The 22080-nt window shown below is 35.1% G+C and overlaps 1 protein-coding gene across 3 annotated transcripts in view; it reads left to right on the top strand.

Annotated features, from left to right (window-relative positions):
* The window catches only part of LOC145686353 (SH3 domain-binding glutamic acid-rich protein homolog), a 56022-nt gene extending 34364 nt beyond the window's left edge, over positions 1 to 21658 (top strand). For 2 of the 3 annotated variants that reach the window (XM_081759603.1, XM_081759605.1), the window contains exons 4-7: positions 4855 to 4895; positions 5764 to 5806; positions 11572 to 11638; positions 15162 to 21658. In XM_081759603.1, coding sequence (XP_081615729.1) covers positions 4855 to 4895; positions 5764 to 5806; positions 11572 to 11634 — 147 coding nt within the window. In that variant the 3' untranslated portion in view covers positions 11635 to 11638; positions 15162 to 21658. The remainder of the gene's footprint in view (positions 1 to 4854; positions 4896 to 5763; positions 5807 to 11571; positions 11639 to 15161) is intronic. The other variant, XM_081759604.1, reaches the window with a different exon arrangement.
* Positions 21659 to 22080: the final 422 nt, after the last annotated feature.

Genomic DNA, 22080 nt, shown 5'->3' with positions numbered 1-22080 from the left:
CCAAAGTTACTTTTACGAAGTGGGAGGACGGCATCTCTCCGTGATCCCCCTCATTTTACCCCTATACCTATGTATGAAATATATGTAAAAATATTTTCTCTGAAAACTTCAGACTTGTTAGAAACGAAATTTTCTGAGGTAGGACTGCGCCCTCGGAGCTCCCCCAGGATTACATCATTGGTGTTATTGTATTCTACCATTTTCTTAATATCATCAATGAAAATATTATACGTAACTTGCGACGTATGAGAAACACACTTTCAAATAACCAATATAATATCTCTTTGGTCGGCTTGTTACACAGTGATGCAACTTTTGTATCACAACAAATAACATGAAAAAAACACGAATTTTACTCGGGTGACCTCTACATCATCTGCACTACATCCCAAGAATCCAAAATACAAGAACTCATAGAAAAAATACATAAATTAGCTTGCTTACCAATAACATCACCAGTTTAATTATCGCCGCATTCACTGCGTGCAAACCAGGGTTTGAAAAAGCCCAACCCACCTGGGTCCATATGGGTTTTTTCGGGTTTTATTGTTTTTTTTTTTTTTGGGTTTAATTGGGTTTTATCAAAATATTTCAATGTCTTTGGGGTAAAAGTGTTAAAATGTCATTTATATTTCAAGATTATCATTGTCACAACTTGTAACAATTTTCTATTCACTGCTTTTTTGAAAAAAGTGGCAGCCATTTTGAAATTTTACGTTGGATCATCGCCAAAATATATACAGCTACTTTAGAGTATCTCGTGCTTCTACTCTAAAAATTTCGACTTAAAAGACCGAAAATTGCGCTTTGTAGCGTGCATACCCGCTATTTTGAAAAAAAAAAAAAGTCACCATTTTGAAATTTTACGTTGGTATGCCGCCAAAATCTATACAGGAAATTTAGTGTGTCTCGTGCTTGTTCTCTGAAAATTTACATTTAAAAGACCGGAAGTGATTCCCTTTAGTATGTGTGGTACAAGCAGACGAACGAACAAATGCAGATTGAATCATCCCAAAAGCCTCAGTGACGTTTGCCAAATATGAACACCAAATATATTAATTTAACAGCGTAAAATAAATGTTTTTTATTGTTGAAGTTCACTTTCGATACCTGGTGCGTTCAATTACGGGAATTTCCCGAGCACTTGTTGCAAGAGGGATCTTTCCAGAAAATTTAAGACCATTAGGAAAGATATAATTCATATCTTATAAAATAAACTAGCTTTTGGCTAGCTGGGGGTTCTGCCCCCAGACCCCCGAGTTTGCTCGTCCTACGGCCTCGCATTTCTTATCAAACGCCCTTTGCATCAACAGTGAATTTCGTGAACTTGCTCTTCATATTTCCTGAATCTGCCCACCCGAGGGCATCGCCCCCCACACACTGTCTTTACTCGGCCTACGGCCTCGCATCTCTTGAACCCACAATTCTATCATTTCTTTTCCTATTTCAACTATTTAAAAGATAAAATTTTGTATCCCAAGAAAACGCCTATTTAAATAACAAGGAAATTTCTTCATCACCCTTTAGACCCCTAAAAATATTTAAAATATTCACTTTGGGCTATTTTCCTGTCGGTCATTCCTGGAATGCTATAATCATGCCAAATTTCATCATTCTAATCATGCCGGAAGGGCCTAAACATTTTGGGGTGTAGAAGACGTCCCATATAAATAACATGGGAAAGATTTTTCAGTTCCCCATAAAACCACTCTACGGTTGGAAATTTTTATTTCTCATGTTTCACTTAGGTAACGCTTACGAAAACGTAGAAGCATACCGAATTTCAAGATTTTATTCCAATTGTAAGTACCTAAAACATGAGATTATAAGTTAAAAAAAAATAAGGCCCATTTAAATAACATGGGGAAATTCATCCAATCTTTAGACCCTCTCTAAAAATTAAAAATATTCAGTTTTGGCAATTTTCCTGTGGCTTTGTCCCGAAAAGCTACAATGATGTCAAATTTAATCATTGTAGCCCTACAGGAAGTGGTCAATAATTTGGGGGTGTAAAAGGTGTTCCATATAAATAACATGGGAACGATTTTTCAGTTCCCTATAAAATCACTCTAAAGTTGGATTTTTAAATTTTTACTGATTTACTGATTTAGATACTGCTAAGAAAACGTACAATCATACCGAATTTCAAGTATTTATTCCAATTCTAAGTACCTAAAACATGAGATTAAAGGTCTAAAAAAGGCCCATTTAAATAACGTGGGGAATTTTTTCATCCCCTCTTTAGACCCCCTAAAAATTAAAAATATTAACTTTTGACAATTTTTCTGTCCGTTAGTCCCGGAAAGCTACCATCATGCCAAACTTAATTATTGTAGCCCTACAGGAAGTGCTCAATAATTTATTTCAGCTCATGTAGTTTTATATATAGTTAGGATGTTTCAGAATGTCTTAAATGAAATTAAATATCTTCCAGCATAAAATAAATAGTTTTATTGTTGAAGTATTCAGTTCCGATGCTTTGTGCGTTCAATTGGGGGAATTTCCCGAGAACTTCTTTCGGGACGTTATTTTTTTCCTCCTCCCTCGAAAATGCAGCTCCCTTTACTGTACATCGAAACTTCCACTAGTACGAAAGTTCGAATTCAGCACTTGAAATAGTAATCGGTACGTAGTTCGGAACTCTGAGCATCGCGTTTCTTAAATTTGACGAATTTTTACGCTTTTGTTGGTGTTGATTCTACAGAATGCTTATTTGAAGAGTACCTACAAATAACTGCACTAAACTGTAGTTGTTCGAAAACTAAATTTTACTGAAGAATTCTTGTGTAACCATCAAAGGTAAGAAATAATACTAATAGTTTTACTAATGCACTACATGTTTACTGGTAGTGCCGGCATCTATGGGTTTAAACGCGTCAAACGTATAAGGGACAACGTCCCTCGGCGTTGCCGAGCACACTATTCACGGAGAGTATTTTCTAAAATATAAAATTGCATTTTTTTTTCATTCAAATAGGCTATAAGCATAATCCATACATTAATTTGTTACTTAATTATCTCACGCTAAGGTAAGTTTTTTTTTATTCATTCAGTGAATTTAGAACTTTATAAAGGTCTTATGTTGAATGTTGTATACCTTAACGGGAAAGCATTCAATTCGCCCAAGGAAAGTCCAAAATCTGATAAAAATCACTTTCAATGTGATCACCTTGGTTGTATCAATAATATATTAACAAAAAGCTCAAAAAAACATGTGGGTTTTAAGGTGGGTCCAATCCGAAAAAACCCGGTGGGTTTTTTTGGGCTGGACCCACTTGGGCAAACCCTGGTGCAAACAGAGCCATAACAGAACCACAAAACGCGGGAATATGACAATTGACTGAAAATAACATGGCGAGCCACCTAGTAACAAACATCGTAACACGACGAATAAGTAATTCAAAATCTGCAGCACTGTACAAGTACCAGCTGAGCGTTCACTAAAGGGATGCAATAAGTGCATCACCATGCAACATCGTTTAATAAATCGGTGATGCAAAAAATGCATCAGTCCGAAATTTTCTTTTATATGTTGCATCTTGGAGGCAATCTCCGTTGGGGTGGGGTGGAGTGGGGGTGCACCGGGCGCCATCCGGCAGCCCTATCCACCCTGGGCATATGCCAAGCAAGTAGCGAATAGGACAAATTATATGTCGGTAAGACAAAAATATATCTTTAAAACAGGAGATGAGAGATGTTGGAGATGAGATAAAAGGAAACGAAGCAATATCTGGATTTTGTGGAAAGAAACATTTATAAATTGTATTTTATAAGGAAATTTAGATAAACAGTTGAATAACATAATCCAGAATTTTATCAACAAACAGTAGTTCATAAGAATGGAAATAAAAATTTCGTTAAGTAATGTTAAAATTTTATATAGAAAATAGAATCTAGAAAAAGTAATAAGAAATTTAGAGCAGTCAGTGACATGTAAAATACTCCCCACCAAAATTACGATCAAACTATTAAAATCCATGTTCATGTCAAAGGCAAAAGAAAAAGTTGTATTTAAAAATAAAGATTGCGCAGATACTCAATCTCCTTGGGCTAATTTATTTTGTAGATCAACACATGAATGTGTTTGTTGCAGGAATGCAAATAAGCGACAACATTTTACTAGCCCAAGAAAAACGCTACCAGCCCATATTCCACATCCCAATCGTGACGTTTATAGTCTTTACTGTTTAAAACCGATGAACTACTCGCCCCGGGCGAGTGGTTATTTGCATCCCTGATTTATTGAAATATCTTGATTAAGTTGATAAAAGGAACTTGGTTAACCAAGAATAGTAATTAAGATATTTTGGTTTGGTAGTAGAGCATCTGTCCGCCAAATGGAAGATTGAAGGGCAGTTCCATGCTCGTCCAATAATAATTAGTTCTTCTAACAGTTTATTTTTCAACAGTAATAAGAAGTAAATGCTGAGTATTTTTTTTAAATTTAGATGGAAATGTGGTTGTAAAGTTTTGTTTTTGTTTCCTTCGTTGTAAAAGTTTATATTTACTGTGTGAGTATTTTCACAAATGTTCAGTTAATTTTTACTGCATCGGTTATTTCTGCTATATCTATTAACGGTTTTGTTACTAGTTGATAAAAGCTTCTATCTTTAAAACTCAGTGTAACGAAATCAGTACATTTTTGAAAGGGCATTGAGATGTAAATCTGTGCGCGTGGGCTTTCTATCTATTTCATGCCTCCTATCTTTGGTCTTCTTGTAAATAATATGAAAAGGAAATCACGTATAATACTCACACATAGAATGACTAGTGTTTTTGACTTTTTACAAATATATTGTTACTTTTGACTTCAGTTTACATGAAAACTTTTCACAGTGACCTTTAATTTTACAGGCTTCTGCTGAAAAAGAAACGGTATCCAAAGAGTCTGAAAGGTACGTAGACAACACTGTGTTAATTTAATTTGTGAAATGTGTTTAGAAGGTGACTTCCGTCCATGTATTGCAGAAATATTTGTTTGAATCGCAACAGGAAAACACAAGATAATTGTAAAAATTCATAGTCCAAAGTGACTAGAAAAGTACCTGTACAGTTCCTTTCGACCATTGTATTTTTTAAGGGATTTTTTTGCTGTTGGGATTTTTAGTTTGCCACAGGTTGGAAAGTTATTTGATTTAATTTGTCAAGAGAACGTATTTTAAAATTCTATTATTGTGTTTCCGGTTGTTCAGAAGTACAGAGGATAGATCTCTGAATAATTTTTATATCTTACTATTCTGCTGTATGTTTTACGTACTGAACGTTTTAATTGAATTGAATTCTGCATGTTTTAACTGAAAGCAAGAAAAAATAGACTAAATAAATGTACATTGTAAAGTGAGTAAATTGATTAATTTTATTTATTTATTTTTAATTTTTTTCCTCGAGTTTCATATTGTAAATTATTGTGAGCCCACGTTGTAAAAGGTTGGGTTTATATTTTGGTTTAAATAGCAGTTAGTAATTATTTACTCTGTTTCCACTGACTGAAAGAAAGAGAGAGAGAGAGAGAGAGAGAGAAAAAAAAAAAAGCTTGTCACTTTGTGGAAAATAGAGTTTGTGAATTAGTGGAATTTTCTAGTCAACCATGAATAGTGTTAAGAAACGTTGGTTAAGTTTACAAATATTTTATAAACTTTTAACCGTGAATTAGTTTGTGTTGTTTACGTCTATAAAGGTGAATGGTGTCGAATAGGAGAGCAGTTCGGTTTCACATACCGCACAGTTCAGAAATTCTTTACTGATGAATTTCTTCTTTTTCAGACAAGAAGGAGAGGCAAGGAAAGAGATCCAAGGATCGGATCAGGTGAGAGTCAATATAATGTTATTAATTTTATATGCACATATAGTTACTCATGAGTGACCTCGCGTAGCGTAGTCGCTAACGCTCTCGTCTTGGTCTTGGGTGGGGACATTCGGTCGAAAAAATATAAAACCTTTCTCAAACCAGCCATCCTGAGTCTGGTTTTCCTCATTCACATCAGGTGAATGCCGGGATGATAACCTAATATGCAGGTCCCAGGCCACTTTCCTTTCCTTTCCTCGGATATGTGATTGCCAAGGGAGGTTATCCCTTACACGTGACGGGCTAACATGGCCATAGATGCCGAAAGCCCAAAAATCGAATCCCTAGTCCTTATTACTCTTGACGTGCTGTAGAGAGAAAATCACAATTTTGGGAAAGTCTTTTGAATTTCAGTTCAGTATGGGTTAAACAGCTGGGGTAGGATTGAGAAAAGAAGTTCCGAATAAACAATTTTACAATAACAGGTTTTTATTTTCTGTGGGTTTTTGCATGGCTGAACCTTTTGCAGATGAGATTTGATAGTGTCCCTGATTATAGGGTGATAGCGAAAGGATCTTCAGGTGGTTGAGGGACGATGTGGTAAAACAAATACTGTCCAAGATATAAGATACAGAAAATTCGCCATAATAAAGGTGGAGTTCTTGAATTAGAAATACTATACACTCTTGGTAAAGATAGTTATCAAAATAGTGGAATTACTCATGTACTGCAGCACGTGATTTTCGTAAATTACTGACATTGGTCATTCATGCACAGTGAATGTCGTGCGTTAGTGTTGTATTAGGTTATATTAGTACACGAGACGGTGTAGTACAATTTCTTGTGTACAATAGGTCAGGCATTGTTTTTGCAAAATAGGAGACCCATCCGATTTTCAAAGGGCGTGCTGTCAGTTTGAGCCAGATATGTCGGAGACTGTTAGTGTATTAGGTGTATCGAGAGTAACGGTGTCCAAATGATAATGTCATACAGGCTCGTGGCAAATCATCATTAGAGAAGAGAAATAGTGGGCTGAAAGGAAACCTAAATGAGAGGAACCGCCGAACATTGAAGTGGATTTTCACAGAAAATGTAGAGAACTAATCGGCATAAAGACTGCATAAATCCGACAAGAGCTGCATAATATTAACATTCGCGGTTGGACTGCGATTTCGAAACCTTTGATCATAAGCAAGCGGTGGCTTCACTGGTATGAGTCACAATTTCATGGATTTCGTTGTAGTATTATTGCCCTCAAAGGACAAATTGCTGTCAATGTAAGTTGATACTAGGTAAATAGGTGCGTCCTATAATGCAGATATTGTTCTGTAACTAGAATACAGTCTTCGGAGATGATAAGGCATTGATACTCACAGCCAGACATATTCAGGTGTAGTTTGAACAGGACATCAGGATGAACTTAAACACTTCTTCTGTTCTATTCTCTCGAGCTGAACATTATTGAACATCTGTAATAAGTTTTAAAGGAACGAATCCGGTGCACATTTCCACCACTGTTGACGCAACTGAGTATTACAGCGATGAGAAGTGGTTTACTCTTTCGCTCCAAACCATTCACGAGTTGTGTGCCTCAATTCCGGGTAGAAACACAAGCTTTACTACATGCCAAAGGAGGTCCAACAATGTATTAATCATATAATTTGCATTTTGGTTAAGTGTTCCCATTATTTTGATAACTGTAGGTTTGATGTGTACGTCAGTCTTTGGGCATATGTTCTCAACTGTGACGTCTACATCAAGGACTGTGGCAGTATGATTGGAGAAGGACAAGATGAGTTAGTTTTCTTCATTTATTTTTGTTTCTTTCTCTCATCTCCCTCAGCCTAAAGGCATAAACATGGGACGTTAAACTGAAAGATTCTTTTCTTTCTTCCTCCAGTAGTTGTACTGCCAAACCTATCTTTTCACTCTCTCTTCATATTCAACCTGGTAAAATTATGACTTGACTACAATATGACGGCCCGCTTGTAGTTGCAGTAATGTGCCGCTGAGAGAGAATAATAATAATAATTATTATGGTGTTCAGTGCAAGTGATTAATCATGTTGTGTTTTGAAATACGCAAGAGTCTCATCTGTTGCAACACTACAAAAACAATTTTGAGTAAATTTTTCTAGTCCTTGACCTTTTGCTATCTACGATGTGTGAAGTTTTCGGTAAGGTGAAAAATCAAGAGGCTTCAGTTGCATTAGGATCTCAGCAACGGTCGAGGTCCTTACGTATTGTAAAACACGAAATGACTGCTTGAATTTACTAAAAGCCATATTGGCTACTACAGTCTTCAGCGGCCAAGTACCACAACTATAAACTTGGGCTATTCTTGAAATAAACTTAGAGTTTGCCTCTCTACCAGGATAAGAATGACCATGATTCGTAACGTAATTGTGATGTTACGTTTCACGGGATTATGATTTGATTTTCAGTTTTAGCGTGTTTTTCTGCAGCGAAGCTATATGAGACGTAAACCTACAGCTTAACGTGTGATCCGAACCACGAGCTCCCGCTGGGAATCGAATCTGGGTCTTCCACACCAAAAGCGCGTTCTCACGAGGTTAGGAATAACTAAACATTTCAAATATATCTTCATTCTCTGATGATATATGCTTTCAACAATTTTCTCATGTAATTTCCGCTGTATTTAAATAAGTCGTAGCATGAAGATACATTTTTGGAGACGCACTGCATAGAATTCAGGCACTCGAAAGGATAATTATTCCTGGACTGATTTTGTTTTCGTACTACTTCGTCACTGTTGAAACCGCTTCAGATGCAAGAAGGTTGGCAGTCTGTCTCCAAGTCTGGGATGTATGGGGGTGAGTAATTGCCGCTATGAAAGTGTGTTTGAGCAATATGGGACTTGGCATGGTTATGAAACAGTAGACCTCTGGAAGACAGCATGCTGGAGCATCTATTCATAAACCCAGTAAATTTTCTATAAGGTCTCACAGTAGGCAGCGGCGTTGGTCATTGTCCCTTGCTGCATGAAATCGACAAGGAAGATACCGTGTCTGGCCCAGAGCACATGCTATAATCTAAAAAGTTGGGAATAATGTTTGAATTTTAGATGATATATTTCGCCCTTCCAAAAACTGCTGCTTGGATTCAGAGGTCATGTTGGACACCCATGTGTCATTTCTCGTGACGGATGTGGCTTATCAGTGTATCTTCTCATGATATCAATCCAAAAAATCAAAACACTGTTACTTCTGTTGATTTGAGATCCTCGGTGCCCAAGTAATTGAAGCCCAACCTTTTCCAGGCAGTTGTGTAAAGAATTGAACGTGGCCTTGTAAAAATACACTGATAGCGTGGAAATTATGAATCGTCAGTTTCTCGAATCATGGTGTCAACAGCACGTACAAAGTTGTCGTCGATTATAGACGGTCCGCCCGAACATGGTTCATCATGCACGTTTTCCTGTGATCCTAAAACAGGCTCACCGGTAGCCAGTTTCATATGCACAAAAGAAGGAACGTGCAAAAATATTGCAGGATCTTCAAATAGTCCTCATTTGTAATTCCACAACAGCTATCACTCTAAGGTAAACATAACATAATACAGAGTAGGGGGATGTGAAGCATCCTGTTATGTACCAAATTTAGAGTTTCCACCGGAGAAAATCAGGAAAAGTCAGGGAATTTGGCTTACTTGTGAAAAGTAAGAGAATTTCATGAAAAGCTGAAAAAACTCGAGAAATGTAGGAATTTTGTTCTCAGAACTCATTTTTCTTTTTACGTTACGTATCTCTTTGGTAGAGCAGTTTGTTTTTTAAGCTTCATTACCCACCTACATACACACACGCACTTTGTATATAGATATATAGATATACATGCATAGTAGATTAGGAACTCTCTGGTCGGAAAAAAAATATAGTTGCTTTCTTACTTTGTATATAGACTTGGAAATTTATAAATCGCAACCTGGAAATGTCCTTAAGTGCGTGCTCTCCAAGTAAGTGGGAACCCTGATTATTGGAATGCAGCGCCACATAATTTTGCCAGGTTAATGCTTGAGAGAGTCTATCTGAGAAAAATAAATGAAATGGGTTGGTCAGTAAGAGACGGAATAGTAAATAAGAAGGAAATGAGTAAACTGTTTCCTTGGTAATATGTTACGTGATATTGTAATGCTATAGATTTAACAATAGTTTAGGAACATTCAGTTTACTAAAGTTGCGAGTAGGGAGGGATGAAATTAATGGTATTGTAATCAGTGTTCGATTCCCGGGAGGGAGGGGGTCACTCGGTCGAAAAAGTGTAGGGAGCTTTTTCAGGCCAACCATTCTAAATGAGGTTTTCTTGGGTTTTCCTCGTTCACACCAGGCAAATGCCGGGGTGGTACCTAACATAGGTCCCAGGCCGCTTCTTTCCTTCCCCTTCCCCGGTTAGTGTGCTTGCCGAGGGACGTCATCCCTCTTATGTGACAGGCTAAATGGCCATAGATGCCAAAAGCCCAGAAATCTAAATCCTAACTCCCTTCTGTAATCAGTGTTTATTGTTGGATGTAAAGAAAGCACAGTAACACATGTTAAGTTGGTCACTTCTGTACGTGGCCACACTTACATTTCAACCTCACATCTGCTGAACCATGTGCTGTTGTCATTCTGTTAATTCATCACTTGTTTGGACATTTTCTGTGGAATCGAGGGTGACGAACTTCAGGGAGGTTTCGTGATGGTTGCAGCTTGCAGTGGTTTCTTTGGCTCTCCATTGTGAAGGGTAACGCATATTCTTTCCACCAATACAAAATATGTGAATATTTCTCATTCTAGCTTTGAAAGCAATATAACTTAAATAAAAATAAAATCTGAGCAAAACAAACGCCTATTATTTCTAAGTGTTTGCTTTAGTCAGATTTTATTCATTTATGAAAATTTTGATTTAATTGGGCCATGAAATGAAAACTAACAAATTCTCTTTTAATAAGGTAGATGGTTGTTGTTTTGGAAGTTTAGCGTCCCTTTTCAGCGCCGATGCTCTATGAGACGTGAACCTACAGTTTAAGGTGGAATCCAAAAGATTGTCCAATGTTGTCCCGGCGGGAATCGAATCTGGGACCCGTGCAACAAAGACGCGCGTGCTAGCCACTAGACCAGTGGGAAGGTCTACGACGGCGAGATTAAATGCCTATGGCACATAACACCATGTTCCGTGAAATTGCGCATATTTTTAAGTAAAATTAGTATCTTGAACTTCTAGATTATGTGCAAGCAATGGACATTGATTCTCTCCTCAAGAACCTAGACGAAGTATGATATTTCCTCATATTAGATTTTTGATGGACACTATTTTGGTTCAGCGATATGCATAAAGTTTGATGTGCTCCAGTAATTGTTCCTAATTGTGTGTGATCACACACTTCAGTAATTTCACTTAGTCATCCGCTTTCCGATCACCTCCGTACTAGCTCTTTTGGGAGCACCTGAAGGAAAGGGTTTTTGCACATAGTTTGCGTACGATTAAGGAGTTGAATACATCTTCTTCATTAAGTAAGGGTAATTCCGTGGGACGCGGCACTACACGCTGAAGGCGTCCGCCAACCCCACTGTTTTCAATAGTACATTCATCATGTTATCGGAGGACATTTATGAGACTATTTTCAGAACACTGAAATATATACTATGGTTTAATATAAATGTTAAACGTTTTCATCATCCCTTGTCTGCTGAAGTTAGTAGATAATAAGCATTACCTGTTCTTGTTCACCCTTACTGCACTTCCAATCAAACACTCGTAGCTCTTGTTAATCGAAGCTTTTCTGTTACAGCAGCCAGCAGCTGATGATGGAAAGGCAGAAAATGAAGCAGTAGAGGAAAAAGGAGAAGATTAACGTGGTAAGTTTCCGAGGTGTCTGTCATCCGTGGAATGAAAATTCCAAATTTCAGAAAGTATGAGTTAAGTAGAATTAAAGTATATAATTTAATGTGTATGGTATATAGTTAAACAAGTAAATATCGTTTCGCAGTGTGAAACTAAGACTTCCAAACTATGCGAATTCAATACTCAGACTTAAAGTGATACATCTTCAAGTACTGGTTGCAATAGAGTGATAAGATCAAAGATAGGGCCTGTTCCTCGGACGCTGAATCCATATCAAAAAGCCATTGCGCGCTTTGCCTTACTGTCTTCGTTCTATGTCGATAAACGTTGAAATTGTAGATTGCTAATTTTAACCACTTCCGGTTTGAATAGAGCAAACACAACCTATTCTAAGGACACTAAATCAATTGCAAAAACACATTTTGACAGCATTTACCATTTTTGCTCTACAAAAATCAGTATTGAAACCGGAAGTAATACTAAATTGGAACTACTTGCGGCTTTGATAAAGTGTTGTGATTAGTCATGCAGTCTTGTGACACTAAAACGTTTGCAAAAACCGGTATTGGAACCGGAAGTAATAGTAAATTGGAACCACCACCGGCTTTGATAGATTGTTGTGGATAGTTATGATATGTTGTCTTGACACCAAATTATTTGCTAAAAAACACTTTTCGTTATGTTACCGGCTAAGCGGTTAGCGTACGCGCCCGATTCCCGGCGGGAGCTCATGTGGTTCGTATTCCACGTAAATCAATAGGTCCACGTCTCATATAGCCTCGCTGCTGAAAGGGACACTAAACTCAAATCAACTCAACTCGTCATATGTTACCGTTTCCGTTCTATGGCGATAAACGTTGAAACCTGTATGCACATCACCCATATCCGACGTAACTTTGCGATATACACAGACACATACGAAGTTCCATAGCAGACGACCCACTCGTCTTCGCCGACTTCGTCGCTCTTGGACACAGGAGCACGCTAATTGGACCACACATAATTGGAAAAGGGTGTATTATTCCGATGAATGGTGGTTTGTGCTGCACCACTCGGACGGGCGCGTGCATGTGTGGCACCAACAGCATTAAGTATGGACCCTTCGTGCATAGTGCGTACTATACACGGTTGTATGGTTTGGGGATGCTTCTGTTGACATAAACTGGGACCGTTAGTGTGCATGTACTATAGTTTGACGTCTGTTGTATCTTCATATGTTAGGGGATCACCTACATTCTATAGTGTAACACTTCTGCTCGCACGGAAACGGAATTTTCTCCAGGACAACAATGCACGGTACCACCAAGCAGAACTATACTTACTTGGCTTGAAGAATATTTCACGGAGCTGAAGGATATGAATTGGCCCCCTAACTCACTGGATCTGATTCCTATATAAAATCTGTGGGATGATGTGGAACGAGCATTTCACACCATGATACATGCACCGACATCTGTGGTCTTATTGTGGGATGCCTTCAGGAATATATTGTGTCAGATCCCCGTGGAAACGTTATCAGCAACTTACAAAACCTATATCATACCGTGTCCAGGCCATCCTTCGAATAAAGGATGGACCAACAAAGTATTAAGTAGGTAGTCACAATTTAGTAAGCATTCAGTGCATTTAATATTTCAGTATATCTGAAAAATGAATTTTCTTTTATTATTCACAAAATTATTATGTTTGAAACAGGACGTCACACAGTGCGCTGAAATCCCAAAAAGCTTGTAAAAATATGAAAACGTTCAGTTTGTATGATATTATGAATATATAGGTATTCGATATTACCGATAGCGATTATGAGTACAAAAATAAAAAATAAAATAAAAAAATCAACATGGCGGATCCAATGTGAGGGGCAAACATTTTTAAAACTTCTCCAAATAGGCTGAAAACTACTTTCATCATATTTTTAAGACTGCTGATAACGATTGTAAAGTCAGAATGTCAACATTCAAAATGATTATGAAGTAAATTGCAATATAACATATGCAAAGTAACATATGTATTTATTATTGCTATAGTTTCAAATTACAAATATTGTTAAAAAGTGGTATGCTGGACGTCTATTGGGAAACACGTGCATAATGTTTGCAAGGGCACCTATGGACAGCTGTATTTTGTGACTTCAGTTAACTAGTAGTATTGCGTATGTCGTAAAATAAATAAGTCGATAGATTTATGCGGAATTCATAACTGTTTTTGGGCACTTATCTAATTTTGGTTACTTTTTCTTTATTTTGCGTTAAACTTAATAATAATTTGTGATAACTTCAATTATTTTCTCAGCTTAAATTATTTAAATGCCAATTCTACGTACGTTCATCTGTTTTATCCATTTTGAAAATCCAAAAAAATGTTGAAAATTAACGAAGTTACGATACTTTAAATCAAAGTGTTTGTTTCACGTTCATGTTCACTACATCCGAACCGGTCAAACGGCACTTTTCAAATGAGTGCCTGCTCCGCAGATATAACAGAGAGACGGATGTTTTAACGAAATATGATACTTGAAACATTCTACTATTGGACCCAAGACCGAAGAATTCGCATATCGAAATTTTGTTGTTTGACTTTTGACCAGCTTTTTGGGATTCCAGCCCACTGTGCATCAGTTCAAATGTTCCGTGAATATTGCAGTTCCTATTAAAAATCAAAATCCAGATTAAGTATATTCCATATTCATTTCAAACTTAATATCAGTCTAGATGATACCGTACTGTCCTGGAGATATACGGGGTGTTCAAGAACATGTTCATTGGATGTCAGGACGCCCATTGTGCTGCAAAGATGATTGAAACCGAGACATGCATGTAGCATGTACAAAATGAGAGGTTATCACTACCGAGGATGTTCATGATCTGAAGAAACACCATTCGGCGCTGCAACATCTCTTGATTCATGCCTGTCTCGGCGCCATTGTGGCCATTTTAAGCACTTCCTGTAATAACACTGCACACAGTGTTGCTCTACGTCTGTCCCTGTGTTCTTCCGAGATGCGTGGGCCAAGGTTCTGTTAATTAAGTATTGTTTCTAGTGCTATTTGACATCACTCCTCCAACCCCCTTAACTGTGCCTACGGTATGCTCTTTCCTGCATATCAATGTGTCTCAGGCTCACTGATAGCCCATCCGCTTCTGCTTCTAAACCTTACGGCATGTGCCATGTCGTGTGGTTCACCGTGTGTGACGGTATCACGTATATTTCAATCTAGATTTTTTTGTTGCATGTTCTTAAGAGGAATGAATGACCTCATGAAATTTGGACATATCTTTGCACACCATCTTGTATTTGACAAAAGAAAATTTTGACAAATCTTGCTTTGCATATATGGTATAATGAAGTTACCAGGAACACGTTATTGATTAATAAATGCAATGATTGCTGTTTGCTATAATTTGTTGAATTGAATCTGAGTATTGGAGTGATATTTTACATCATCTGTGAGCATATTACATCAATAATTAAACGTTTACATAAATGCTTATCAAACAAACATAACTTACCTTTTTTTTTTTTTCTTCCTTTCTAAAGGGCAAAACTTCCGAAAGAAGAATTAGTAAAATTCGATAATCTGCCAGAAGATTTCATTTTGGTAAATCGAACGTTTCTTTTATTTCTATCTTAATATTGTCGTGATTTATTTTCGCACAGACAGGTAATACTGTATGTATTTAAATAGTCCAATGATAGAAATCAGTTTGATATAACACTTAAAGTGCTTTGAGAAAGAAAGAAGGAAGTTTTAAATGTGCTCTCATGATTTTGTACTTTTATAAAAATATAAATATTTACATTCTTTGTTTATTGAATTGCATAATAGCCCCATTATAATTATAGCTTGTGATGTTGCTACCTTTGTAGATTATTGCATAGTAGTTTTGTACATAAAGAGAGTAGTTTACTATGTGTTCTAACAATTTGAAAACATAATGAAATGCTCAGTAGTCATTGTTTTATATTTGTAAAAGAATATATAAATATATATGTATATTTGCATTGGAACCTTGTCAGACCATTTGGATTCAAATGACAAATTCTACCATATGTGTTCTGAATGATGTGAATTTTCTTCTTATTTTCAAACAACGATAGTTATGTATATTTTCTTTTTTATATTATGTTAAGTTTGTTGATTTTTAAAAATTACTTGTGTGCATGCGTAATGACAAATTAATTTTTTGCATTTGAATATTTTTCAGTGACTATTCACATTGATAATACTAAAAAGAAATAGTTTTTATGCCATAAATAAGTAGTAATTTTTAGATTTTTGATTTGATATACACTTCAATGAATTTGGAATATAATAATTTTTGGAAAGTTGTTCCTCTTTTTTTAAGTACAATATTATTTTTTGTATGATATGAAGACTGTTAATTGTTTATGTGTGTAACAAATGGAAGTAACAGTGATATTGTAAGTTAATGTTCACAACATACTTCCACTATGTGCTACGAAAATATCTTAAAATTCAATTTAAGAACTAAGTTCTGGGAGTTAAGACAGCAGTTCTGAGAGTATTATATTCAAGAGGCATATAGCAATCTACTCTTCGAATATTTCGAACCATTGATTAGATAAATAGTCTATATTTATTTGATATGAAATTGATCATTTGATATTGTTTGTAAGAAATATATTCGATTTGTGGTGAGCTGATGAATGAGTTTTTGGTACTGACTTAAGACAGTATGATTCATAAATTTTAAATCACTGGCAAGAATAAATGTTATTATTTATTAGAAGTATTAACTTATCAATTTGTAATTGTTTCTGTAGGTAGTGCGGAAATGCTTAATTGGAATTATCACCTATAAGTATTTCATGTCCGACACATAGAACAATATTTTTATCTATAATAAAGTCTTACGTGGTTCCATGAAAATTATGTGGATATTACCTTGCTTGGAAATGTAGGCATATTCATTTCTTCCAACATATCTAGATTTTAAGTACATACTTAAGTTACATTTACAGCATTTTTTTTTTTTTTTCGGGGTGTAAACTTAGGTGTTACTAAATATTGATACCATGCAGGCGTAATGAAAATACCATGTGATTACTGAACTTACGCGCAGTATAGCAGCTCAAACATAAAATTTCATTTGATTTAAACTACTCGCTGAGCAAAACAATATGTTTATTGTAAAAATTAACGTGTAACAGTTTCGGCAACTATCCACTTTCGCTTCAACAAACACTAAGTCTGAACATCGAGATTTGCGAGTACAATTTATATCTTATGTAACATCCAAGCTGTGAGGGATGAATTCAAACCAATGTTTTTCTGTTTGTATTGGGACCCGCGATGTGCTGACTACACGTCTCCCAACTTAAAATCACTGGCTGGTCGGCTTAGGTCCTGCCATGCACTTAGGTTTATTCGTGTTTGTATCAGAGACATGGTGACTTTTTTTTATATGTTGTATCTACTTTTTTCGTGTGTGGAAATGTGAAGTGACAAGTTGGATGGTCACATAATCAAATATTAAAATAAATATATTTATTTTATAAACTTGTTAAGATTACTTGATTTTATTGTTTGTTCAGGTAGATAATTCCGTAATTTTTATATAAAATAGAAAACTGCTCATATCAGAAATGTACTGAAGTATAGAAATAAAATTTGATGCATTGAGATTACGTACATAAGAGTATGCATTCCATGGTCTAGTTTCGTGAAATGAATTCATTCGATTACAACGCTGATAATATTTTTTATGAAGTACATTCTAATAATGGCTTTTCGTGAGCTATATTTTTATTACATGACATCTTCCACTCGAATAATTCTGTATCATTGAGAATCGAACGTGGTAAAAGTGCCAGATGCCACTGTGTAGTACTTTTTACTTCTCTTTTTTGAAGCAGTATCGGGTGAAAATAAAGCATTCCATCAAGTGGTGTATGCAGTCCAAAAGTTGCATATGTACAGTTCAGCATTGTACACGTTTAACCTTTAGTTTGATGGAATCTATGATCAATATAGGATGAAAAATGTGATGAAGTCTAAATAGCTAAAGCATCCACACGCACACTAAAAGCGAACGCTCTATTCATGAAACGACATGGAAATTGGCAAATCAAAATATCAGTTGCAACTACATACTTTCTTTTGAATGGTATTCACTTTCATTTGATATATTTAATAACTTTGATGCCTTGTTATGGCGCTAGTTTTTTCTTTATTTTTCCCTCCTTATAAACAGTGCGTAGTGGTTAAATATAATTAGTATTGGTTTTACGAAATGATGTGGAACTAAGTTGTTGGACAAGCGTTCTTTTTAATGTCAGTAGTAGTTGAATATATTCACACAATTTCAGTGAACCATAATATTAGTCATTGGGTAAATAATAATAAAATTTAATAGTATTTCCGCACTTTGAATATGACAAATTTAAACAAACTTAGAATCATACTGTAAAGTTCGTTATTGTCTGTTAAGTGCTCGTTAGGCATAGTTGGATTATAACTTTGTAAGATTTGTGTACATAGTCACAGGACCATGACAGAAGAACTTAAAATGAATAGAAGGAAAGGTAGTTGTGAATTCAAATGTTTTATTTTCTTTGTCACTATATTTTATGTAGTTCGTTTACGAATAGGTGGATGCCTTCTTTGTAATATTGCTTACTTTTAGTGTCATGGGGATATTTCATTAAGAAAGGAAAAAAAGTTGACCAGAACAATTTAGAGAATATCGTTCAATTAACCGGTGGAAGTCGAATGTGTACTTTTTGTGTCCCAAGCCTCTGATTTTAGTCGTCGTTCTCTGGGTTTTGAACAATTGTAGTTTTTAAATTTTAATAGAATTCCTCTTAACTTTTTGATAAAAATAATCTAATAACATATTTTCTTCTTACAATAATGCGAGATATCCAAAATGTACTCCTTTAGGTATGGATTTTTCTTATTTCGTTTTTTATTTCAATATGTGACAGGTTGCATGTGTCTCGCCAATTATCAGATAGTATTTTTTTCCTATTAGTTGAAAGTATTTGAATCTGCATTTTTCAGTTATTGTGCAGTTTCTTTGCTTGTTTGTTTTATTGTTATTACAATATTATCGGTTATATTATTTCGTTTGGTATACATTGCACAGATAAAATATTGGTGTGTGATTTGTGTCCTTACGTGTGATACAAAAATGGCAAGTAAATATCTGCAAGAGCAGTTAAGAAAACGATTTCAGGTTCAGTTGATCATCTAAGTGATATATGTAAAATCCTTTGTGAGTGATATTTATTCTGCAAATATAATAGAGTTCTCGTGACTGGTCTAGAGACTAGCACGTGCGATTTTTGTAGACGTGGTTCCGGGTTCGATTCCCGGTGGGAGAGCACATACAATATAGTTTCACAATCATTGACTTGCATTAATTACCTATCTTTTAATCGAAGGGACATAATCAAGGGACGTTAAACTTTTAAAAAAAAATAAATAAAAAAAAAATTCAATTTCAAAGATAATAGATGCTAGTTTGCATTGTGTTACAATATATCTGCATATGATTTCCTACAGTGGACAGTTAGAAGTAGGGTTCAGTACAGAAATGGTATATATATATATATAAAGAAGTTTCCCTATATTAGAATAGAAAAGTAATAATAGAAAACTAGAATAAATCAATAACTATAACATCAAAAAATAGTTGCTACTAAGGATAAACCAAAAAGTAGTTGGGATACAAAATGTACCTCTTCCGGCTTTCGCGTTATAAATTAAAGTCTATGCTTAGCGAAGGAAAATCATGGACGTGGTGTAAGTTTTTAACGCAAGTCTACTAATAATATCATTGTATTTGATTTTTTCTATGGACTAGTTAAAGTGGTATGTTAATAGTATATGTAGCATTTTATATCACACAGTATAATAAAAATTATGCAATTAAGGAAAACGTAAAACTCACAAAATTGCACCATTACACTGTGCAGATGATCATGTAGAGAATACGTAAATCAAATGATATGGTTCATAATTTTGTATGTCTGAGTATCTTCCGAAATATCCTTTAATAGTGATCATAAGAAGAGAGAACTGTAAATCCTTAATATTTATCAATCAATGTAATCATAATACCTATTAGGGATCAATGTAATTAATTCGTAATAGGTACTTTCAAGTTTCAGTCAGTGTTTTTATGAGGCGAAACTAAAGAACATATAGATGAATTGACAGCTAACGTAAAAATAACCATAAAGATTCACTTTAATTAAATATATATGTTTAGTGTGGAGTGCCCTACAAAGGAACTCCCCGTACATATACGTGTGAACAAATCGTATCAGCAAGGAAGGGGTAATTTAAGTCAGGTTTGATCATAAAATTGCTCCTTTTCTTTATTCTTGTAGAATTATTTGAAGGAAAGTGAAATACAGGTATTTATTTGAATGGATTTTCAACTTTTACAGAAACGAATATATAAGATCTCATATTCTATGTAATGCTATAATCAACAGACAGGAATTTTCAGCCTGCTAGTTTTTATTATTATTACACTTTGTACATTGTTATTTAATGATACCCACCCTGAAGAAGGGAAGTTTGTGGGTTACACGCCTTTCAGCATGATCACTTGTTTCTAAAAGGTAAAAACATGTCAAGTCTTTCTAATTATTTTTAGAAAATAGCTATACCTTTTCTCTTTTTTTTTTCTTTTTCTTTTTTCTTGTGGCTTGCCAGACTATGAACACTTTTGACCACTTATGAAAAGCTTAAGAAATTGTGATAATAATAAAAAGAAAGAAAAAGAAACTATTCTCCCAGGATGTTCGGTGTTCAGTATTTTATCTAAAATGGTCACACATTGTGTGGTAAGTCAGTAAATAAATGTAATACAAAAATTGAAACTAGTTTCTCTTGAAGTAAAACCGGGATCTCTATAGAAGCTGATACGACACATGAAAATTTACATTAGAATTCTTGCCGCTAGTAATTTGCAGAATAACTTACTGTGTATAAAAGTGAAAGTGATGCTCAAAACTCCTGTCAGTGGTCATAGTTGATAATCAAAGAGAAATTTAAACAACGAAATATTATCAAAATGACACAGATTTTTTGTGTTGAAATCTCAGTTTGTAGGTGCATTTCGAATTAATAAAATAAGGTGGCATTATATTATTAAGAGTATGTTACACTTTCCATCTTAACTTACACATGTATTTGCGCGATTAGTGCGCAGTGCCCAGTTACTCATGTCCCAGTGAGAAATAAAAAAAATCAAGATGGGGGTCTTAATGGTTGAATATTACTGGTCATAGTAATTTAAGATGTTGGTTGAGAAAATGATACTTCTGAGAAAACGTTATAAAGTATCTTGTCTGGCAAGTTTGCTTTGGACTGGTAATGGTTCAGTATTTATTAAAAGTTGTAACAAAAACAGGATTCGCAATGCTTCCAGGAGGTATAAGGATGTTAATAGAAATCGAGTCATGGTCCACTTAGATATTTTAGAATATTTTTTTAACTAAGTAGGATAGTCAGTCAATCATTAGTTTCATTTTGCGTTACATTCTGCTTAGATTCAAGTTATTTTATATATGTAAAATAAAGTAAATGCAAATCTTAATATCATCTGTAGAAATTATTCCTGATATTAAATGCCATTATGTTGCCAGAATGAAATGCCTCTCGTATAATAGTAAGAAACTAAGTATACGTTTCTTCATTCCTAATTTTTCGCCCTTGTTGCTGATTCAGTTTAAAGTTCCATAATTCGTATGTGCCAATTAAATCACACTTTAATACATAATTGATTTTATGGTTTACTCTGATATAAAAATTATTTCGTAAATTTTACTAATAAGTTTTGGAGGCATTGAATAAATATGTAATCCTTATAAAATATATTTTGCTTTATATTGTTCTGCATATGCTAAAATTATGATAAGGTGCTGGATACTATGACATGAGAGATGAGTTTTCATTTTTCTCTTAGCGTTGTAAAGTGCTTAACTTTTTGATCTATTCATTATTATTTTTGTTGAAAATTCTGTAATTTGTAAATAAACTGTATGTACATAAAAAAGCTAGTTCAATTTTCAGATCCCTTATACTATTTACGAATAGAGAGCGTGATGAATAAAAGTGATCAGATGTATGATAACAGTATTATCTTAATTAACGATCTCTTCATCATTTATGGTGGATATCATCGTGTCCGTGAGTTTTATTAGGGTACTCTCGTTTTCTCCCACAATCTCATTCCACCAATTCTTCCATTATTCACTTCCCTTAATGATCCGTCTCCCTTAGCCTGAAGGACATAATCATAGTATGTTCAACTGAGACTTAATTTCATGTTCTTCACCTTTTACTGTTTGTTTATACCAGATGATTGATAGAAAGCAGTCAAGCAATTCTAAAAGCAGACACAATAAAGAGAACAGATCTGGCATTCAAAATTTCGTGAGAAGCTGTACTATAAATGAAGCCTCGGAACAAGTTGAC

This window comes from Thermobia domestica, chromosome 5 (assembly GCF_964235325.1).
Source record: "Thermobia domestica chromosome 5, izTheDome1.hap1.1, whole genome shotgun sequence".
NCBI classification, from domain to species: Eukaryota; Metazoa; Arthropoda; class Insecta; order Zygentoma; family Lepismatidae; genus Thermobia; species Thermobia domestica.
This window is presented reverse-complemented; position numbering and strand designations above follow the sequence as displayed.